Source organism: Sardina pilchardus, chromosome 7 (assembly GCF_963854185.1).
Source record: "Sardina pilchardus chromosome 7, fSarPil1.1, whole genome shotgun sequence".
NCBI lineage: Eukaryota > Metazoa > Chordata > Actinopteri > Clupeiformes > Clupeidae > Sardina > Sardina pilchardus.
The window spans coordinates 16,011,856-16,029,995 of NC_085000.1; the positions used below are offsets into that span (position 1 = coordinate 16,011,856).

The 18,140-nt window shown below is 42.2% G+C and overlaps 1 protein-coding gene across 1 annotated transcript in view; it reads right to left on the minus strand.

The window, feature by feature from the left end:
- The window catches only part of rnf17 (ring finger protein 17), a 51,268-nt gene extending 33,670 nt beyond the window's left edge, over positions 1-17,598 (minus strand). Inside the window, exons 1-16 of the mRNA XM_062540893.1 lie at positions 17,457-17,598; positions 16,871-16,983; positions 15,039-15,130; positions 14,508-14,577; positions 13,912-13,992; positions 13,216-13,319; positions 12,346-12,511; positions 11,572-11,648; positions 11,105-11,161; positions 10,064-10,257; positions 5,490-5,600; positions 4,461-4,622; positions 3,512-3,683; positions 3,119-3,242; positions 1,613-1,803; positions 394-532 (exon numbers count right to left, since the gene is read on the minus strand). Of these exons, the coding sequence (XP_062396877.1) occupies positions 394-532; positions 1,613-1,803; positions 3,119-3,242; positions 3,512-3,683; positions 4,461-4,622; positions 5,490-5,600; positions 10,064-10,257; positions 11,105-11,161; positions 11,572-11,648; positions 12,346-12,511; positions 13,216-13,319; positions 13,912-13,992; positions 14,508-14,577; positions 15,039-15,130; positions 16,871-16,983; positions 17,457-17,520 (1,917 nt within the window). The 5' untranslated portion in view covers positions 17,521-17,598. The remainder of the gene's footprint in view (positions 1-393; positions 533-1,612; positions 1,804-3,118; positions 3,243-3,511; positions 3,684-4,460; positions 4,623-5,489; positions 5,601-10,063; positions 10,258-11,104; positions 11,162-11,571; positions 11,649-12,345; positions 12,512-13,215; positions 13,320-13,911; positions 13,993-14,507; positions 14,578-15,038; positions 15,131-16,870; positions 16,984-17,456) is intronic.
- Between the last annotated feature and the right edge of the window lie 542 nt (positions 17,599-18,140).

Below are 18,140 nucleotides of genomic sequence, written 5' to 3' on the forward strand. Positions count from 1 at the left end.
CTTTATTCCACCACACTCATTTTAGAAATGTATTTTCTTTTGCTTTGTGCTCAATCTACAGGTCAGCTAGTTCAAGCTAATTAGCTTCATTGGGATAACATGGCAGAAGAGGATGGAGGCTAACTTGGGAGGAAACGAAAAATGACATCAGGAGATCGGATGGCAATATTGTACTTGCACATGGAAAAAGGTGAATGCTTGCACGTGGAATAAAGTGAATAAGGTGAATAAGGTGAATAAGACTCAAGAATCTTGTTTAAGCATGCGCTTCAGTAAGTGTAAACTCACTGGTGTAAGTTGTGTGTGGTGAATGAAGATGTGTGAAGTAGTTCAAGTGGGTGACACACAGGGTTGTGGTGTGTGTGTGTGTGTGTGTGTGTGTGTGTGACTCACCATTTGGATGAAAAAGTCAGAGGGTGTATTGATGTGAGAAACGATAGCACAGAACTCCGACTTCGGTTTCGGGAGAACAGGTGGGTAGTACTGAAGAGGCTTGCAGCAGGAAGCACCAGCAGTCACAGGGCAGTGGAACCTACAGTACACACACCAGTCATACACATATTATGTCCAACAGCTTATCCCAACCGCATGCGTAGAGCGTCCGACTGCAGCGTAGTACTGAGTGCTCTCTGTCGACACTGAATCTGTCAAACTTTTTACCTCCTCCAATGAGGCTATGTTTTCATCGGGGTTTGTTTGTCTGTCTGTTTGTTTGTTTGTTTGTTTGCAAAATAAGTCAAAAAGTTATGAGTGGATAAGGGGAGGTCTGAATTGACCCAAGGAAGAAACAATTACATTTTGGGAGTGATCTGTATCACCGTCTGGATCCAGGAGGCGGTTATGTGTTCGCTTGGCGGAGGTTTGCGCTCTCTGAGTGCTTTTCTAGTTTCTCAATTAAATAGCAATAGCAACGCAAGCGACAGAGAGGACACAGAAGCGGGGCTTCGGACAAAAGTTGCGCTGCGCTGCGCAGCACGGTGTCTGGCTGCTTCCAGTTAGGACATTTGAATAGAAAACAATGTGATCAAACTGACTGTCACTAATGTTCGGTCGCATTCAGGGGTGGATATCATCTTTTGAAAATAACAAGCAATTACCAGCTACTTTTGAATACTTGAAAATAATGGTCATTTTTTATTATTTTTCTGCAATCTACCAGCCACTTTCCCATTTTTCCCAGCATTTGGCAGGTGGCTGGTGCTATTTTCATCCCTGGTCGCACTGCTTGCAGTTAAGCGTTAATTATACTGTACGTGCACCAGACATGGGAATACCAATGAACAGTTTGGCATTCTGTAACAAGCCACATCACAGTAAACAACTATCCATGCAATATAAAATGTATGAAAGATACAAAGTGAAAAAAAAAAAACATTACATCAAATGACATCAAACATGAATATGACTATAAACTACAACACATTATTGTCTACACATGATATTGTCTATTTACCTGGCATGCTCCATGAACACCAGGTGATCTCTGAGGGAGCCTATTCTATTTACCTGGCGTGCTCCATGAACACCAGGTGATCTCTGAGGGAGCCTATTCTATTTACCTGGCGTGCTCCATGAACACCAGGTGATCTCGGAGGGAGCCTATTCTATTTACCTGGCGTGCTCCATGAACACCAGGTGATCTCGGAGGGAGACGGGCATGCGGCTGTTGATGTGGTCCATGGGGGCTTTCTTCAGGTCCACCAGAAGGGCCCCCCTGTCGTTGCCAAACACCTGCATCCGCACAGCTGCTGAGCCAGTCACATTCCTGAACTCCTTAACGCACTCATTGCCCCAGCCACTCGCCTGTCACACACAATACAATTTAGTAAGACACACACACACACACACACACAAGTTCATTTGACATAGACATTGCACATTTATTAAACATGCAAGAATTAGCATTTTGTTTTTATTTGTATTATCAAATATTTAGTTATTTCATTATTCTCTAAGGGAACACATGTAACTCTAGCCTGGATGCCAGACCGAAGTTTAGCCCCGCCTCCATTCTTTTTCTGCAGGGAACTTCGGTCTGGCACTGCTCCGTTCAGCTGCTACTATTCGAGATACAGATCTGTTCGGACCAATCACATTTCACAGGGCGGGCTTTACGTGATGATTGACAGATGAACAGCAGTGACGTTCACGGCTGCATGCGTCCTCGTTCAACGAGTTGGGTGTGAGACCATGTTGGCTTAGGTTGATTTTGATTGCAACAGAAACGCTATGGCTATGAATGCATAATTTGTTCATGCAGTTTGGCCTTTCGTTTATCTTAGCTATTGAAACGGAGGTTTTATCACGGATTCGCACAACTATTTCTGAACACTTAGACCAACAAGGATATGTGGGAAAACCTCAGTTTCACTTTCACCCAGTTAAAACAGCATGTTTGGGTGATGTTGTTCCCGTTTGTTTAAAAATGTCTGTTTGCTCGTTGGGTTAACGACACACTTCCCCAGCTGTTCATTGCATACAGTTTGAAGGAATTATTTTTAAAAACGAAGGAGGATGTTTTCCATAGCCTACCCTGCTACTTTCTGTCTTAGATTTCGCAGATACTGACAGCCAATAACTTGTTCTGTTTGGTTTGGTCTATCCAATGAGTGCAGAGCTATCCCCCCCCCCCACACTGTATCGGTTGAATCACGCCCCATAATCGCAGCTGAATGGAGCAGTTTCAGACTCATATTCTGATAAGAATTGAGTATGACGTCGTCAGGCTAATGTAACTCAGCAATCATTACAGATATCTTAAAGGGACACTTCACCGATTAGCATTAAGCTTTGTATCTTTAGAAAACCAGTCATGTTTTTGAATGGTCATGCATCATTCCCTCAGTTTGCCTTGAGATGGAAGAAATACGGATTTCAATGAAACCCATGAGTAGAACTTCCTGCTTTCAATGATGTAAAAATCATCATTTTACATCATTGAAAGCAGGAAGTCCAACATTGAAATCCAGGAATGATGCACGACCATTCTAAAACATGACTGGTTTTCTAAAGATACTTAAGCTTAATGCTAATCGGTGAAGTGTCCCTTTAAGCCAACATGACCAGTTGACCACCATTTTGTTGATTCAGGAAGCGTGTTCCTCTCCCACGCCCGTACCTGGACGGGGACGATGCCGTTGAGGCCACACCTGATGGCCTGCGGGGGCCAGCGGCTGATCTCCACCTGAGCGCTGCGGTCGGGTCTCCGCAGGACCTCGTTCAGCCCCACCAGAGCCTCGCCGCTGCCAAACCAGAGGGACAGACAGACACAGGTGACATGGACACCAACTGAAGCTGACAGCTAATAACAAAATACAAAACTTTCCCAAACCGAAACACACACACACACACACACAGACAGAGGTGGAAAACTCCAGCTTCAGTAGAGTATGTAAGTTAAGTCTGATCATGTATTGGTTCTACCTGTGCACTTGATCAGCTAAATGATCATCAATTAGCTGCTCTACCTAGCTAGATTTTTCCACCTCTGCACACGCGCACACACACACACCTCGAAATTGTAATGCCCTTCATAAAGCCGTAGTCCAAGAAGAAGACTTTCAGGCTGCCGATGTCTGCAGCCAGGCACTGCCTAACCACGTCCTCGTGCCTCGCCTCAAAGAGATCCTGCACCTGTGCTCTGCACCACAGGCCTGGCTTCCAGCGGACAAACAGCACTTCACCTACACACACACGCGCGCACACACACACACACACACACACACACACACACACACACGCGCACACACGCACACACACAATCACATTTACATGATATTATTTGAATTCAAGAGGTCTGCTCGGCCAGTGTCATTCTGATCCAAGTGTTTTTATGAGCATTTTTATTTGGATTGAGGTATGAATAAATGTGAGCATTACGTACGTGTGAGTGTGTGTGTGTGTGTCTGTGTCTGTGCGTGTCTATATGTGCAGGGGTGTGATTGGCAAAGGACAAAAAATAAAGGAAAACTCAGCGGATCTATACGAATTCCGTGGGTCTCATTTTCAGGCCTAAAAAAACTGAATTCTGTTTAAAAACGGAAAAATCACAGCCAGCCCTGCATGTTGGTTTGTGTGTGTGCGCATGGGTGTGTATCTGTGCCTGTGGATGTCAGTGTATGCATGCATCCCTGCATGTGTGTGTGCAGCACATGTGTGTTTATGTGTGTGTGAGACAGTACCATCCTAACGGCGGTCATAATTACTGTATGCACTGTAGAGAATAGGAGCACCTCTTACTGTATCACTAAATATTTCCAGGTCATTTCATTCTGGAAGCTTTTTAAACAAAAAAGGCTTTTCGCACTTCGCCATTAGAGTTACAACTTATTCTGATTTATTTCACTGGACACTGATGATTCTGTTACAGTGGATACATGCAACATCTAGTTACAATATGCTAAAGCACTTTGTACACCTGTGCTGATTCTGACACAGCCAACACATGGTCACAAACTCACCCTTTTTGATCAAATCAGTTGGACTGAACATACACTTGCTCCCCAAGCAGAACTGGTTGATCCTCCTGCTGAGCTGAGCTCCAGCCCGCTGCTCCGACACATAGCGCACGTAGAAATGGGCTGGGTTGACCACGTGAGTCACTACTACCCAGAGCAGGCACACTGCAAACACAAGTGTGAAATATAGATATAAATTAGTCTTTATTTTTTTTATCTTATTTGTCCATATATTTATACTGGAACTATTATATTACTATACTTGCATTTTTTATTGTCTATATTTACATACGCACATATTTATTGCTGGTCACTAGACTTTAACCTTGCACTGTTGCACTGTTGGACTTATTTGCACTACCAACTTGACACACACCTCATGCTGGATCACAGTACAAATCCTCAGTACATTCATGCAAATCTTTATCTTAGTATTTAGTAGTTTACTGTTCTTATTAGTCATGTTGATTTGTTGATGCTGTTGTTGTTGTCTTAAGCTGCTGTGACCTTGAATTTCCCCTTGGGGATCAATAAAGTATCTACAGTATCTATCTATCCATCTGGCTATCACCATACTAAGCTCAATCTTTTAAGATTGAACATTAGTATCGGCAGGCTGCGATTTGTTTCTACTGCACAAGAGACGTGATTAATGGGCATTGTTCAAATGACTCCGTACGCTTGGATAGTCCTTCAACCAATCAAACCAACGATCAGGTGCATCTTTTGGATAAGCTAGTTTGTGATTGGAGCCAAAGATGGTGGACAGGAAGCAGGGGATATGGATGTGCAGGCTTCCAGCCTGAGCTGCTGGGCGAAATCCAAATTTGCTGGCAGGTCAGGCAGGGTTCACCCAGCCTAACCATTATCCAGATTATGTTACATGTAGCAGTTTATTATGATACTCATCCAAGACGACCTTTAAGGACAGCCATATCAAACACATACCCTGGAAATCCAGTTCTCCTGTTGAAAAATCCAGTTTTGTCTCTATTCTGCCATTCAGAAATAAATGTGTATTTGTGTGGACACCTTTCTCCTCCCGGGCTGGTGGCATAGGATCCTGGGTCTCTTTTGGCTCTCTTTGGGCTCTCTGATCCTCCTGACGTTTTGACTCAGCCATTTGGATTGGCGGTGCAGAAACTGTGGCAAGCACCATGCAGGTCCACACACAGGCAGACACACACACACACACACACACACACACACACACACACACACACACACACACACACACATACACACAGTAGAACTCATCAATACTACTGCATGCAAATTGTCTACAAATCACTCATAAAACACCCTCTCTTATATCCTCACTTACTCATCTGGCTGACGCTTTCATCCAAATGAATGTCAATTATTACAAGGGCCAGTGTCCCAGGAGCAACTCAGGGTTACAGTAAGTGCCTTGCTCAATGTTAGCATCCATCTGTGTGGTGTATTGTTCTTCATTTATTTGGGGGAGGCTTATATATATGGGACTGTTTTTTCCCAGTAATGGTCTTTTTCCATAAATAGTTTTTTACTTTTTTATTTATTATTATTTATTCATTTATGTTGATAGCAATGTGATTTACTCCTTAGGGATGTGGACTTTTGAAAGCCCTTTTTGAATTCTTCAACTTTGTGAAAACCTGTACCTCTTAATTGAGTCACTAGTGGGACTATCAGGCCTAAAACAGGTGACTGCAAGACCTATATATGTTCCTTTAACAAACGTATTCACCATTCGCCTGATGAAGACCCAGTAGGGTCAAAACGTTGCTTGCTTTTGAAACATTAAATGGGAGCAACCCACAGCTCCAACCCACAACTTTTCTGCCTGCATGGTAGCGCAGCTCCTTAGCCACTATGCTACCACCCAACCCAGAGCCATGACCCACCTATTCACGATATTCCGTAGCCAACAATGGGGGTCGCCAGGATACCGAAAACGGTTATCTATTTCCGGCGAAGCTGCGTTGTATGTATTTTAACATGACGGTTGACAGTGCTTAACATATCATAACGCATGTAAAGGTAAACTTTTCTATTTTATATCGGTTATACACAGGGTTCGTACACCTTTTTAATGGCCAAATTCAAGCACTTTTTAAGAACTTTCAAGGCCAGTTTTCCAGTACCGAAATCGAGTGTGAACAAATCCAAAGCCCTGTTGTTTGAGGTCACTGTAAGACAAAGAACCAGAAAATTTGATACAACCTAAGCCCAATATATAACCAGTAGCTATCATTAGGTTAACTGAATGGGGCATAGAAAATGGAACCATTTCATTAGTGTTTGCTGCTGCTCTATTTGGTCTATGTCATATCAAATTTCCTTGTTCTTTTTCTTACTGACTGCACTCGATAATGAATAAAAAAGAGGAAAATATACCCAGCACCCCCGGGAGAAATTTTTGAAAAATAACCCCTTAAATGATGACATCTGATGACTTTTATGAGAACTATTGATAAACTGTGATACATATATTTCAAACATTATAACAAACCACAATATAGTCTATATTTACGTCTATAACTCATTTATAGCAAAGTAGCCTAGGCCTACTCAAGACTAAACCAGATACACTACCGCTCAAAAGTTTGGGGTCACTTAGAAATTTCCTTATTTTTGAAAGAAAAACACTGTTTTTTTTAAACAGTGCTTTAAACTAATCTAAGTTTAAACTAATCTATACATTGCTAATGTAAATGACTATTCTAGCTGCAAATGTCTGCAATATCTGCAGACATTTGCAATATCTACATAGGTGTATAGAGGCCCATTTCCAGCAACTATCACTCCAGTGTTCTAATGGTACAATGTGTTTGCTCATTGGGTCAGAAGGCTAATGGATGATTAGAAAACCCTTGTGCAATTATGTTAGCACAGCTGAAAACAGTTTAGCTGGTTAGAGAAGCTATAAAACTGACCTTCCTTTGAGCTAGTTGAGTATCTGGAGCATCACATTTGTGGGGATGATTAAACGCTCAAAATGGCCAGAAAAAGAGAACTTTCATGTGAAACTCGGCAGTCTATTCTTGTTCTTAGAAATGAAGGCTATTCCATGCGAGAAATTGCCAAGAAACTGAAGATTTCCTACAACGGTGTGTACTACTCCCTTCAGAGAACAGCACAAACAGGCTCTAACCAGAGTAGAAAGAGAAGTGGGAGGCCCCGCTGCACAACTGAGCAAGAAGATAAGTACATTAGAGTCTCTAGTTTGAGAAATAGACGCCTCACAGGTCCTCAACTGGCAGCTTCATTAAATAGTACCCGCACAACGTCAGTGTCAACATCTACAGTGAAGAGGCGACTCCGGGATGCTGGCCTTCAGGGCAGAGTGGCAAAGAAAAAGCCATATCTAAGACTGGCCAATAAAAGAAAAAGATTAATATGGGCAAAAGAACACAGACATTGGACAGAGGAAGATTGGAAAAAAGTATTATGGACGGACGAATCGAAGTTTGAGGTGTTTGGATCACACAGAAGAACATTTGTGAGACGCAGAACAACTGAAAAGATGCTGGAAGAGTGCCTGACGCCATCTGTCAAACATGGTGGGGGTAACGTGATGGTCTGGGGTTGCTTTGGTGCTGGTAAGGTGGGAGATTTGTTCAGGGTTAAAGGGATTCTGAATAAGGAAGGCTATCACTCCATTTTGCAACGCCATGCCATACCCTGTGGACAGCGCTTGATTGGAGCCAATTTCATCCTACAACAGGACAATGACCCAAAGCACACCTCCAAGTTGTGCAAGAACTATTTAGAGAAGAAGCAGGCAGCTGGTATTCTATCTGTAATGGAGTGGCCAGCGCAGTCACCAGATCTAAACCCCATTGAGCTGTTGTGGGAGCAGCTTGACCGTATGGTACGCAAGAAGTGTCCATCCAGCCAATCCAACTTGTGGGAGGGGCTTCTAGAAGCATGGGGTGAAATTTCTCCTGATTACCTCAACAAATTAACAGCTAGAATGCCCAAGGTCTGCAATGCTGTAATTGCTGCAAATGGAGGATTCTTTGACGAAAGCAAAGTTTGAAGGAAAAAAAATATTATTTCAAATAAAAATCATTATTTCCAACCTTGTCAATGTCTTGACTATATCTTCTATTCATTTTACAACTCATGGTGGTAAATAAGTGTGACTTTTCGTGGAAAACACAAAATTTTCTGGGTGACCCCAAACTTTTGAACGGTAGTGTATGGCTGAAATATGTATCATGATCATTTTGCCAACAATGATGTAGAACCATGGATTTTCTAAGTTCATAACATGTTTTGTTTCAACTTAAATCAACATAACGTTATCATTTTGACTACATGTTTTAATATAGGCCTAGGCTACTTGATCACATATACTGTAGCCTGGCCCTTACAGTCCTCTAGTCCTGATAGTGAACCATAGGCCTATTGATATTGATGCTGTTTGAAGAGGTTGCTCTGAAGAAAATCAAATTGCACCACTCCCTCTCCTTCCAAAGTATCATGTCCTAAAATAAATGGCAGGCCCTACTGTTATATGCTTCATCACTAGTTGTTCAAGTGCACACACTAAATGGAGAGCTATGATTAAAATTCAGACTGTGCCTTTAAATAGGCGACTTTTTTCATCTATCAGCACAATGCGACAGTAAGTCATTTCCACTAAAAAATCAGCTCAATATTATGTGCAAGACTGATGTTTACCAAGCATGAGAACGTGTTAATATCTTAGCACTTGTCATACGTTTTCTCATAGTGAGATGGCTATCCCGAAATATGTTTTGAATGACATGGGGCGCACGGGGGTGAACGGCTGGACAAACGCGAAATGACAAGGTGTTAACTAAACAATTTAGTAGATCTAAGGTCGACAGGCTTTGTGGTTAAAACGATGAAAACCAGTAGGCTAGTCGGTCACAGCTAACTTCAAGCACAATAGCTTAGACTTACACGCGCATAAATTAAAAGTCAATATCAGCATCACGAGATTGCTGCTGTCATTATTATCGGAAAATCCAGACACGTCAAACTGGACGCGTTTTGGCAAAGCCAAAACAACTTCACGTCTCTTTAAATAAATAATTTGACCTTTACCGTTTCATGGCTTCTGCTAAGAAACAAATAGTTCACCACACACATCGAACTTGCATCAAACATTCATCAACACACGTCTGCTTTCACTTTCAATGAAGAAGACTGGCGAACGGACATGTTTGCGGAGTGATGAATGAGAAGCACCAAACCCGTCGTCATTGTCAGCGCAGCGCCCTAATTAATTTTATTTCCCTTAATTTAATAATTGGTCTATTGGGTCAGACTGCCGAGAAATATGTAGGCCTAGCACTTTCAAGCATTCACAAGCACTTTACCCAAAATCCAAGCATTTTTCAAACCTTGAAAACACCACATTAAAATCCAAGCATTTTCATGGATTTCAAGCACACGTGCGAACCCTGTATACATTATGTATTATATCCATGCTGAGGGCAGAATTGTCAACATTTCGAAAGAAATCCAAGTTGAAGCATATTCTAGTTAGGTACCGAAAACGCACATGTAAACAGAATGAACAGAAGTTGAAAACAGTACAGATTTCCTGGTTAAGGAATAAGGTGAATATCCTCCCTTCGTTTCCATACCTGCAGGGCTGTCCTCGAAGATTTCCTCGATGATGACATTGGGGCTGGAGTTGGACTGGGCGTTTCGAATCCCTTGGTACTCCTGCTGCCAGTCCGCAGCTGAGGGCGGTGAGGGGGTCTTTGGGCGGGAGTGGCTGCCACGTGATTCTACAGATGATCTCCTGTACCTTGGAGGCACATAGTCCCTAGACGCCCTGGACAAGCGACACACACACACACACACACACACACACACACACACACACACACACACACACCGCAAATACATACAGAACCGTGCATATACAGGCATTTCAGGAGCGGTGCGATCCCCGACCAGTAGGAAAAATGTGGGCGGGCGGAATGGTTGAGCGCTGCTCTCCCACATCCATGGCTGAAGTGCCCTAACCCCTCACTGCTACCCAAGCGCCGCTGTTGAGCAGGCAGCTCACTGCTCTGAGTGAGTGTGTGCGTGCTTCACCTCACTGTGTGCTGTGTGTGTTCACTAATTCACGGACTGGGATAAATGCAGAGACCAAATTTCCTTCACGGGATCAAAAGAGTATATATACTATACTTGAATGAATTAGAATGACATGTGTACGGTCATGTCTTATCTGCTAAAATAATCTACACAGTGAATACAAAGTGACCTTTTTTTGTTCATCTTGGTCAGGAATTTGCTCAGAGATACTTTATAGTTGCCTATACGGAGCCTATACATTCACATGACAGGAGTACACTCCAGCTGATTTTGTTTACAGGAAAAGCTTGCCGCTAGAGAAGCTAGACATTTAGATGTCGCTATTGTTCAGATATTGGCCGGGTTTCCCAAAATCGTTAAGAGGCTCTTAAGTCCTAAGAACTTCTTAGGAGCGTTCTTAGAACATTCTTACAACGCTCCTAAGAAGTTCTTAGCACTTAAGAACTTCTTAACAATTTTGGGAAACCCGGCCATTGACAGTGTTAAACTACGACTGGGTGCAGCTCTAAATGGCAGCTGAGTTAGCTAGACAAAGCAACTGGCCCATTACAACCACTGCACAGACACATCAGGCTTACCTGTGGCCCTGGTTCATGCTGAGAGCTTGCTCCAGTTTCTCTGAATCTAGGCTGCAGCTACACCAAGGACAGATGCACATGGAAAAAGCATTACTGTAGTGCTACTGAGGACAACGTATTTCAGGCGACTAAAGGAACAGTGGTGGTGCCTTTGAATCTAGGCTTACAACAACCATTACAGCAGACAAAACAAAACAACACAACTGCTTGCTACCCCTATGGGTTAACGGATCATAGGGCTGGTAGTGCAGGGAATTTCCAGACACACACACACGGATTTATCACACATTTCAACTTTGACTTTTGCTTTACTATCAACTCTGCTGTCGACTTATAAAAAATGGCACTTGATGGTGTGTGTGTGTGTGTGTGTGTGTGTGTGTCTGTGTGTGTGTGTGTGTGTGTGTGTGTGTGTGTGTGTGTGTCTGTGTGTGTGTGTGTGTGTGTGTGTGTGTGTGGAATGTTACCTGAGTCCTGAGACTTGATTCAGGCAGCTCACATCAAAAGCCTGCACGTCCACAGGAGCACGCAGAGCCTCCAGCACCTACGTCATGCAAAGTTATTCAAACAAACGCCATTCTGGTTGGCCAAGACCAATCACAATTCTATGGGTAATTCTAGCATGTGCGCCTCACAGGGACTGATTTGAGCCATTTGACAGCTCAACAAAAGGTCAGGTAGACAGAAGCAGACTGACTACTGTCTATTAGCTGTCTATTATGAGTGTACAGGATATGAAGGAGGGAGAGAGAGAGATTTACCAACATATTGGGTGGCTCTCAAACGCTCAATGGTGTTTTTTGCCCCCAACGGCATCTTCCAGGCAGCACAGCCTTAAAGGCACTACCTTTACTCTATTCCTAACCTTAACCCCCTCAACCCTCATTCTACCCCTAAACTGAGGGGAGTAGTGCCTTGAAGGCAGCGCTGCCTGGAAGGTACCATTGAGGGCAAATAATACCAAAGACCCTCTCAAACTCTCTCCTCGATCCTCGAGGCTCGTTCCCACTGATCTATAACTAACACTGGATAGACCATCCCTTGTTGCCGCCCCATCATTCTTTATCTAGATCAGTGAGTACGAGGATCGAGGAAGGAAGGGAGGGTGTATAAAAGACCAAATGAGAGACACCCATAGACACAACAACTGAGTGTACGCGTTGTTATTTTTTGTTTACTACTGTACCACACCCTGGTTTTGTTTACTCCCACACCCTGGTGTTCGCAGTGTAATCATTCACCTGCTCAGCATTGCAGTCCTCCTGGAGTGCAGATGAGTTGAAGCTTTTGGCCTTTGCAATTGCGTTCTCCAGACTCTTCTTCTTCTGCTCGATGTCATGCAACATACGGCGAGCCTGAGAGAAGCAGTGCTCCAGCTCACCCAACCCTGACACCAACGCCATCTTCCTGATTCACACAAACAGGACAAAAAGACCAGTCTAAATGGAGGATTTGAAAGGGAGGAACACACCGGTAACAAGTTGCAGAGAGAGGCCCGCTCAGACTCCAAAAGATCTCTTTGCTTCTTCAGGTGCGAGTTAAAAGTATCCATGTGCAAAAGAACTGCACTCACTAGTACCTAAACAAACATGTTTCGGATTTCAATGTTTGACTTCCTGCTTTCAATGATGTAAAAATCATCATTTTACATCACTGAAAACAGGACGTCCTATTAATGGGCTTCATTGAAATCCGTATTTCTCCTATCTCAAGGCAAACTGAGGGAATGATGCACGACCGTTCAAAAACATGACTGGTTTTCTTAAGATAGAAAGCTTAATGCTAATCGGTTAAGTGTCCCTATTAGACATGGTGCAATAATAAAAAAAAAAGTACAAAGGACACCGGTAACCTCATGGAGGGGTGTTTATATAAAATACAGACACTGAGTGCTGTCAAACCACCTACTATTTGACAAATGTTACTGTTACACTGGTTATATCTATTTCAAATAAGGCGTCACTTGATTTAAGGATCACTTTTGCCTTCCAAATCAGTTAACTTTCCACAGTGTAATCTCCCCAAGATCCATCTCCCCATGAGCATTCATACAGTAACTTTCCATAGTGTAATAATCTCCCCAAAACCCATCTCCCCAAGAGCATTCATACCTCTTCTGCACTACACTGGTGGCTTTGTCCGTCACCTCAGAGATCTCTGCAAGCAGACGCTTCTTCTCAATTCTCACCTTCGTCTTCAGCCCTTCGGCCACACGCTGCACACAAATGGACAAGAGCCCACAGACTTAAACGGGACACTTCATCGATTAGCATTAAGCTTTGTATCTTTAGAAAACCAGTCATGTTTTTGAATGGTCGTGCAAGATTCCCTCAGTTTGCCTTGAGATGGGAGAAATATGGATTTCAATGTTGGACTTCCTGCTTTCAATGATGTAAAAATCATCATTTTACATCATTGAAAGTAGGAAGTCCTATTCATGGGTTTCATTGAAATCCGTATTTGTCCCGTCTCAAGGCAAACTGAGGGAATGATGCACGACCATTCAAAAACATGACTGGTTTTCTAAAGATACAAAGCTTAATGCTAATCGTTGAAGTGTCCCTTTAAGGCCCTTTCACACCAAGTTGGGCAAAATATTTGCACAAAATCACGCAGGTAATGAAATACATGTGTTCTTGTTAGCCTTCACATACCAAGGATGGTCCTCAATTACCAGCGTGATTTCATGCAAATATTTCGTCCGACAATTTGAACTTTTACGGTGTGAAACAACCTTTAAGGTCTTCATCTTAAGACAAAAATTAAAGTTTCATCATCTAAAATTTGCAAGAATTTGCAAACACTACCTGATGAATGCTCTGCAACTGACTCTGATTTTTAAGTGCTTCAATGAGGGCATGATCCACTGCCTTCTTAAGAGCCGCATTCTGTAAGAGACACATACGCAACTAACACAAGACCATATGTGACAAAGAGACGTTTGATTTTTAATGTGCATCTGGTTTGTACAATCATGGCTGAAAGTGTTGGCAATAATGATGTATGAGAAAATTGGTGTCCTTAAAGGTTGGATATATCCTCATTTTATTACTTAAGGCATTAAGATCAATTTCCAAAGATGATTTTATATACCTCTTTTTAGTCAACTTTATCATGGGTGTCAACACTTTCAGGAAAGGAATATAATGTCTGCAACACTGATATATTGGGGAGCAATTTATCAGTGTTGCGGACATTATATTCCTTTCCTAAGCTTCTCTCCATTTGTCCTGCACCTGCAAGGTGGGATGTGCACACAGCTACTTTTCTTGAATGCCAACACGTTCAGCCATGACTGTATCTGAGAGGTACAGTAGTCTCCCATGACATGGGCCCACTCTTTGCTATGGCTGCTTGGTGCTAATGTCTCCGACAATAAGGTACATGTGAGTACACACATTACCTTTTCTGTGTGGCCCGATCCAAGGACTGCTAGCCCCTTTTCAGCGCTGGCTTTCTGCCGGTCTTCTCGGCTGTACAAAAAACACTAGAACTGACTACAAACATGTAACTGTATATGAGAGAGCAGAGCACATTGTGTGCATATCAAAAGCACCCTTCACAGTTTTTTGACCTTCACCCAACATTTCTAAAATCATTTTTATGGCACATAAGTGTCAGCCAAATGCAATGTATTGTAATGTAATGGGTAAGTAACCTTTTTCTCTACAGACAGAGTGGTGCATTCTCTTTATATTATATCAGAGTTACGTTCATACTTTGTTGCTAAAGATGCACATTTAGTTCATTTATTATTGCACTTCTCAACTGTAGGGGGCCCCGCAGAGCAAATCGAGTGTAGTGCTGCTTTAGGTGGATGAGAGTAGAGAGAGTAGATCTCGTTGCCTGAAAATCTGTGGTTAATTTTATTCAGGTTTAAAGGGAGATGCACTTCTGCTTCAATGTAACCTCAACAATCTTATCATTATCTTACCTCTTCCTAATCTTGGCTGTGTAAATAAGGCCAATGGTCTTGCTATCCACCTGTAGTCCATCAACTCCATCTTCATCCACACTAGTTTCCAACTTGGGCACAACACATAACATATACTTACAATACAGTTCTGTCTTCTGTTGAAATGTCTTAGCTGTTTGTAATGTCAATCTAACTATGGTTATGTCTGTGTTACAGAGGAATCCACTTTAATAAGAACCTAAAATGTCAGTGATCTTCAACCACTGGTCCGTGGGACACCAGTAGTCATTCATGATGGCTTTAAACATAAGTTGTACTGTAAGGCTGTTAATACAAGTCAAACATTTTATATGAGGGTAGAATTATGATCAAATCAAACAGAATGTATAAAATGTAATACGTAACAAGCAGATAAGTATACAGTACATGTAGTTCAATACGAGGTGTGTGTGTGTGTGTGTGTGTGTGTGTGTGTGTGTGTGTTCAGGAAATTGTCCAATTTCACTTAATTGGTCCAAGAACATTCATTATAGTTATAATAGTTGTTGCAAATAGTAGGCTATGCCATTGTTGAGTATATGCGCATGCAATGCAGTGACTTGTTAAGTAAATAAATACTCTTTCATGTCAGTGGGTGGTAGTAGGTAGTGCAATGTTGACCTTGGTCGCGTTTCCCAGTTTTGTTAAGAAGCTCATAAGTGCTAAGATTTTCTTAGAACATTCTTAGAGCGCTCCTAAGAATGCTCCTAAGAAGATCTTAGCACTTAAAGGGACACTTCACCGATTAGCATTAAGCTTTGTATCTTCAGAAAACCAGTCATGTTTTTGAGTGGTCATGCATCATTCCCTCAGTTTGCCTTGAGATGGGAGAAATACAGATTTCAATGTTTGACTTCCTGCTTTCAATGGTGTAAAAATCATCATCTTACATCATTGAAAGCAGGAAGTCCTATTCATGGGTTTCATTGAAATCCGTATTTCTCCCATCTCAAGGCAAACTGAGGGAATGATACAATCTATGGAGTCAGATTTAGGCAAACTGAGGTTACAATACAATCTATGGAGTCAGATTTAATCGTGGTGAATTCCTAATAACTTTGCCATCTAACTTCTCAGACATTTTTACAGTCCAATTCAACCTCATCGAAGCGCCGGACGTAGACAGAGCACGTATAAAAGTGGAAAAATATATTGTCGTATATTTGGCCTACTTACATAGACCTTCAAAGGAAAAAATGGCAGCGCTTTTTCCAGGCTATTTCCTCGTTATGGGACTAAGGAACTATTTACAGCCAATCTCTTGGTCAGTAGTCAATGAGTTTATTGATTACACCTTCCAGCATCTCACCCTCCAGCGATTCAGCCATTGAGCACAATTTTTTGGGAACTTCTGATCGTATAGCGCGGCAACATCAAAAAGTTGCTTGCAACTCTCTTTCTAATATGGCTCTTCCATAGGCAGTTAGCTTCAATTAACACTCCTTATACTCCTTATATGGGCAAAGATGGCAGCTTTGGATTCTATTTGTAGCCGAACTTCAGCGGTTCAGTGGCTCAAAAAAGGTTGAACAACACTGGTATTCATGGATTTCATCAGGTCCCTTTCCACAGGTGTATTAATCAAGCACCATGCAGTCTGCACTGATAATCAAGGTAGGCCTACTTGATTTTATACACCTGTGGAAAGGGACCTGATGTTTCATCAGGTCCCTTTCCACAGGTGTATAATCAAGCACCATGCAGTCTGCATTCATAATCTAGGTACTTGATTTTATACACCTGTGCAAAGGGTTCCGATGAAACCCATGAATTGAGGAGAAAAGTGAGTGTACACAAATGTTGTGTGTCACCTTGCAGTCTGGGCACGTAATGGTGTTGAATGGTGATTTCAGCAAGTTCAGACAGGAAGCGCAATACACATGACCACATTGGAGAAGGTGTGGGAGGTTCCCTTCATCCTCCTCTGCAATGTAATACATCAAATGTACAGTTCAGCAGCAATTTGCAACTGACAATTACATAATCTTGTTTAACATAGTATGTTGGCAGACATTTTTTTTTTAACTGTGGCTGTCTGAAAACACATAAGCTACATTAGCATTATTCTGCCAACTAGCTAGCTACAATCCCCCCTCTTCACGTTTGCAGTTCACAATTCGCTCCCCAAAATCAGAAAATGACTTCCTAAACATCATAATATAAATCTCTTTTTTCATCTCATACATAACAGAGAGACTGCAAGGCAAGATAGCTACTGTAGGTAATTTAACTAACGACTTAAACCTGCTAGTTAGCACATGCTAGCTAACTCCTTGAGCACGCTTGATAGTAATTAAACATGTGGGCCGTAATTTCTATCTGGGCGCAAGTTTAAACACATGTATGGAATATTCAAAGACACAACATCTTAAACACCAATTTATAATCCTGACATACCCGCTAGTATGTAGAATTGACGGCATATCTTGCACGTAGTTGTAAAGCGATTTTCAGCCATCATGACCTGTGACACGAGCCAACCTCGTTCCTCACGCACTCAGCTGCACCTGCCTTCCCGTCGATGCGCTCTGTGGGGCGCGCGAGCCTCAGTTGCGTAAAAGAGTTCGTCAGCGTTGCACCAGAGAAGCTTGGGCTGTGGTTGCACACTGGGATGGGTATAGGGTGAGTGATACGGCCTATACCAATATTGCAACAAATACTGTACAAATATAGAGTCCCAATGTTTCATAGACATAATCAATAACCAATTTAACATGCAGGCTAGCCTTATGACTAATTACTGCCTACTGTAGACATTTCTTCCATAGGCTACTGTAGGTGCCTTAGTGTTGCTTGTAGGATTAAAGGGTAAACCCGCTTTCTATACTGCAACCATTAGTGTTGCACTAAGAATATTATCCCCAGATTATGAGTTGAGTTGAGTCCACTGAAAAACGCTGAGACAGGAGAGGCTTTCACATGAGATTTTACACATTGTTGTAATTAACTGCTGTTTACATGTGTAAGGCCGCAACTCCCATTTTGGTTAAGTATTTGTCTGTAGCCTATAATCAAAGTGTGAACAAAAACATTTTTTTTGTAATGAAAATCAGTCTTATTGTGGGTTTTAATTTGCCTGTG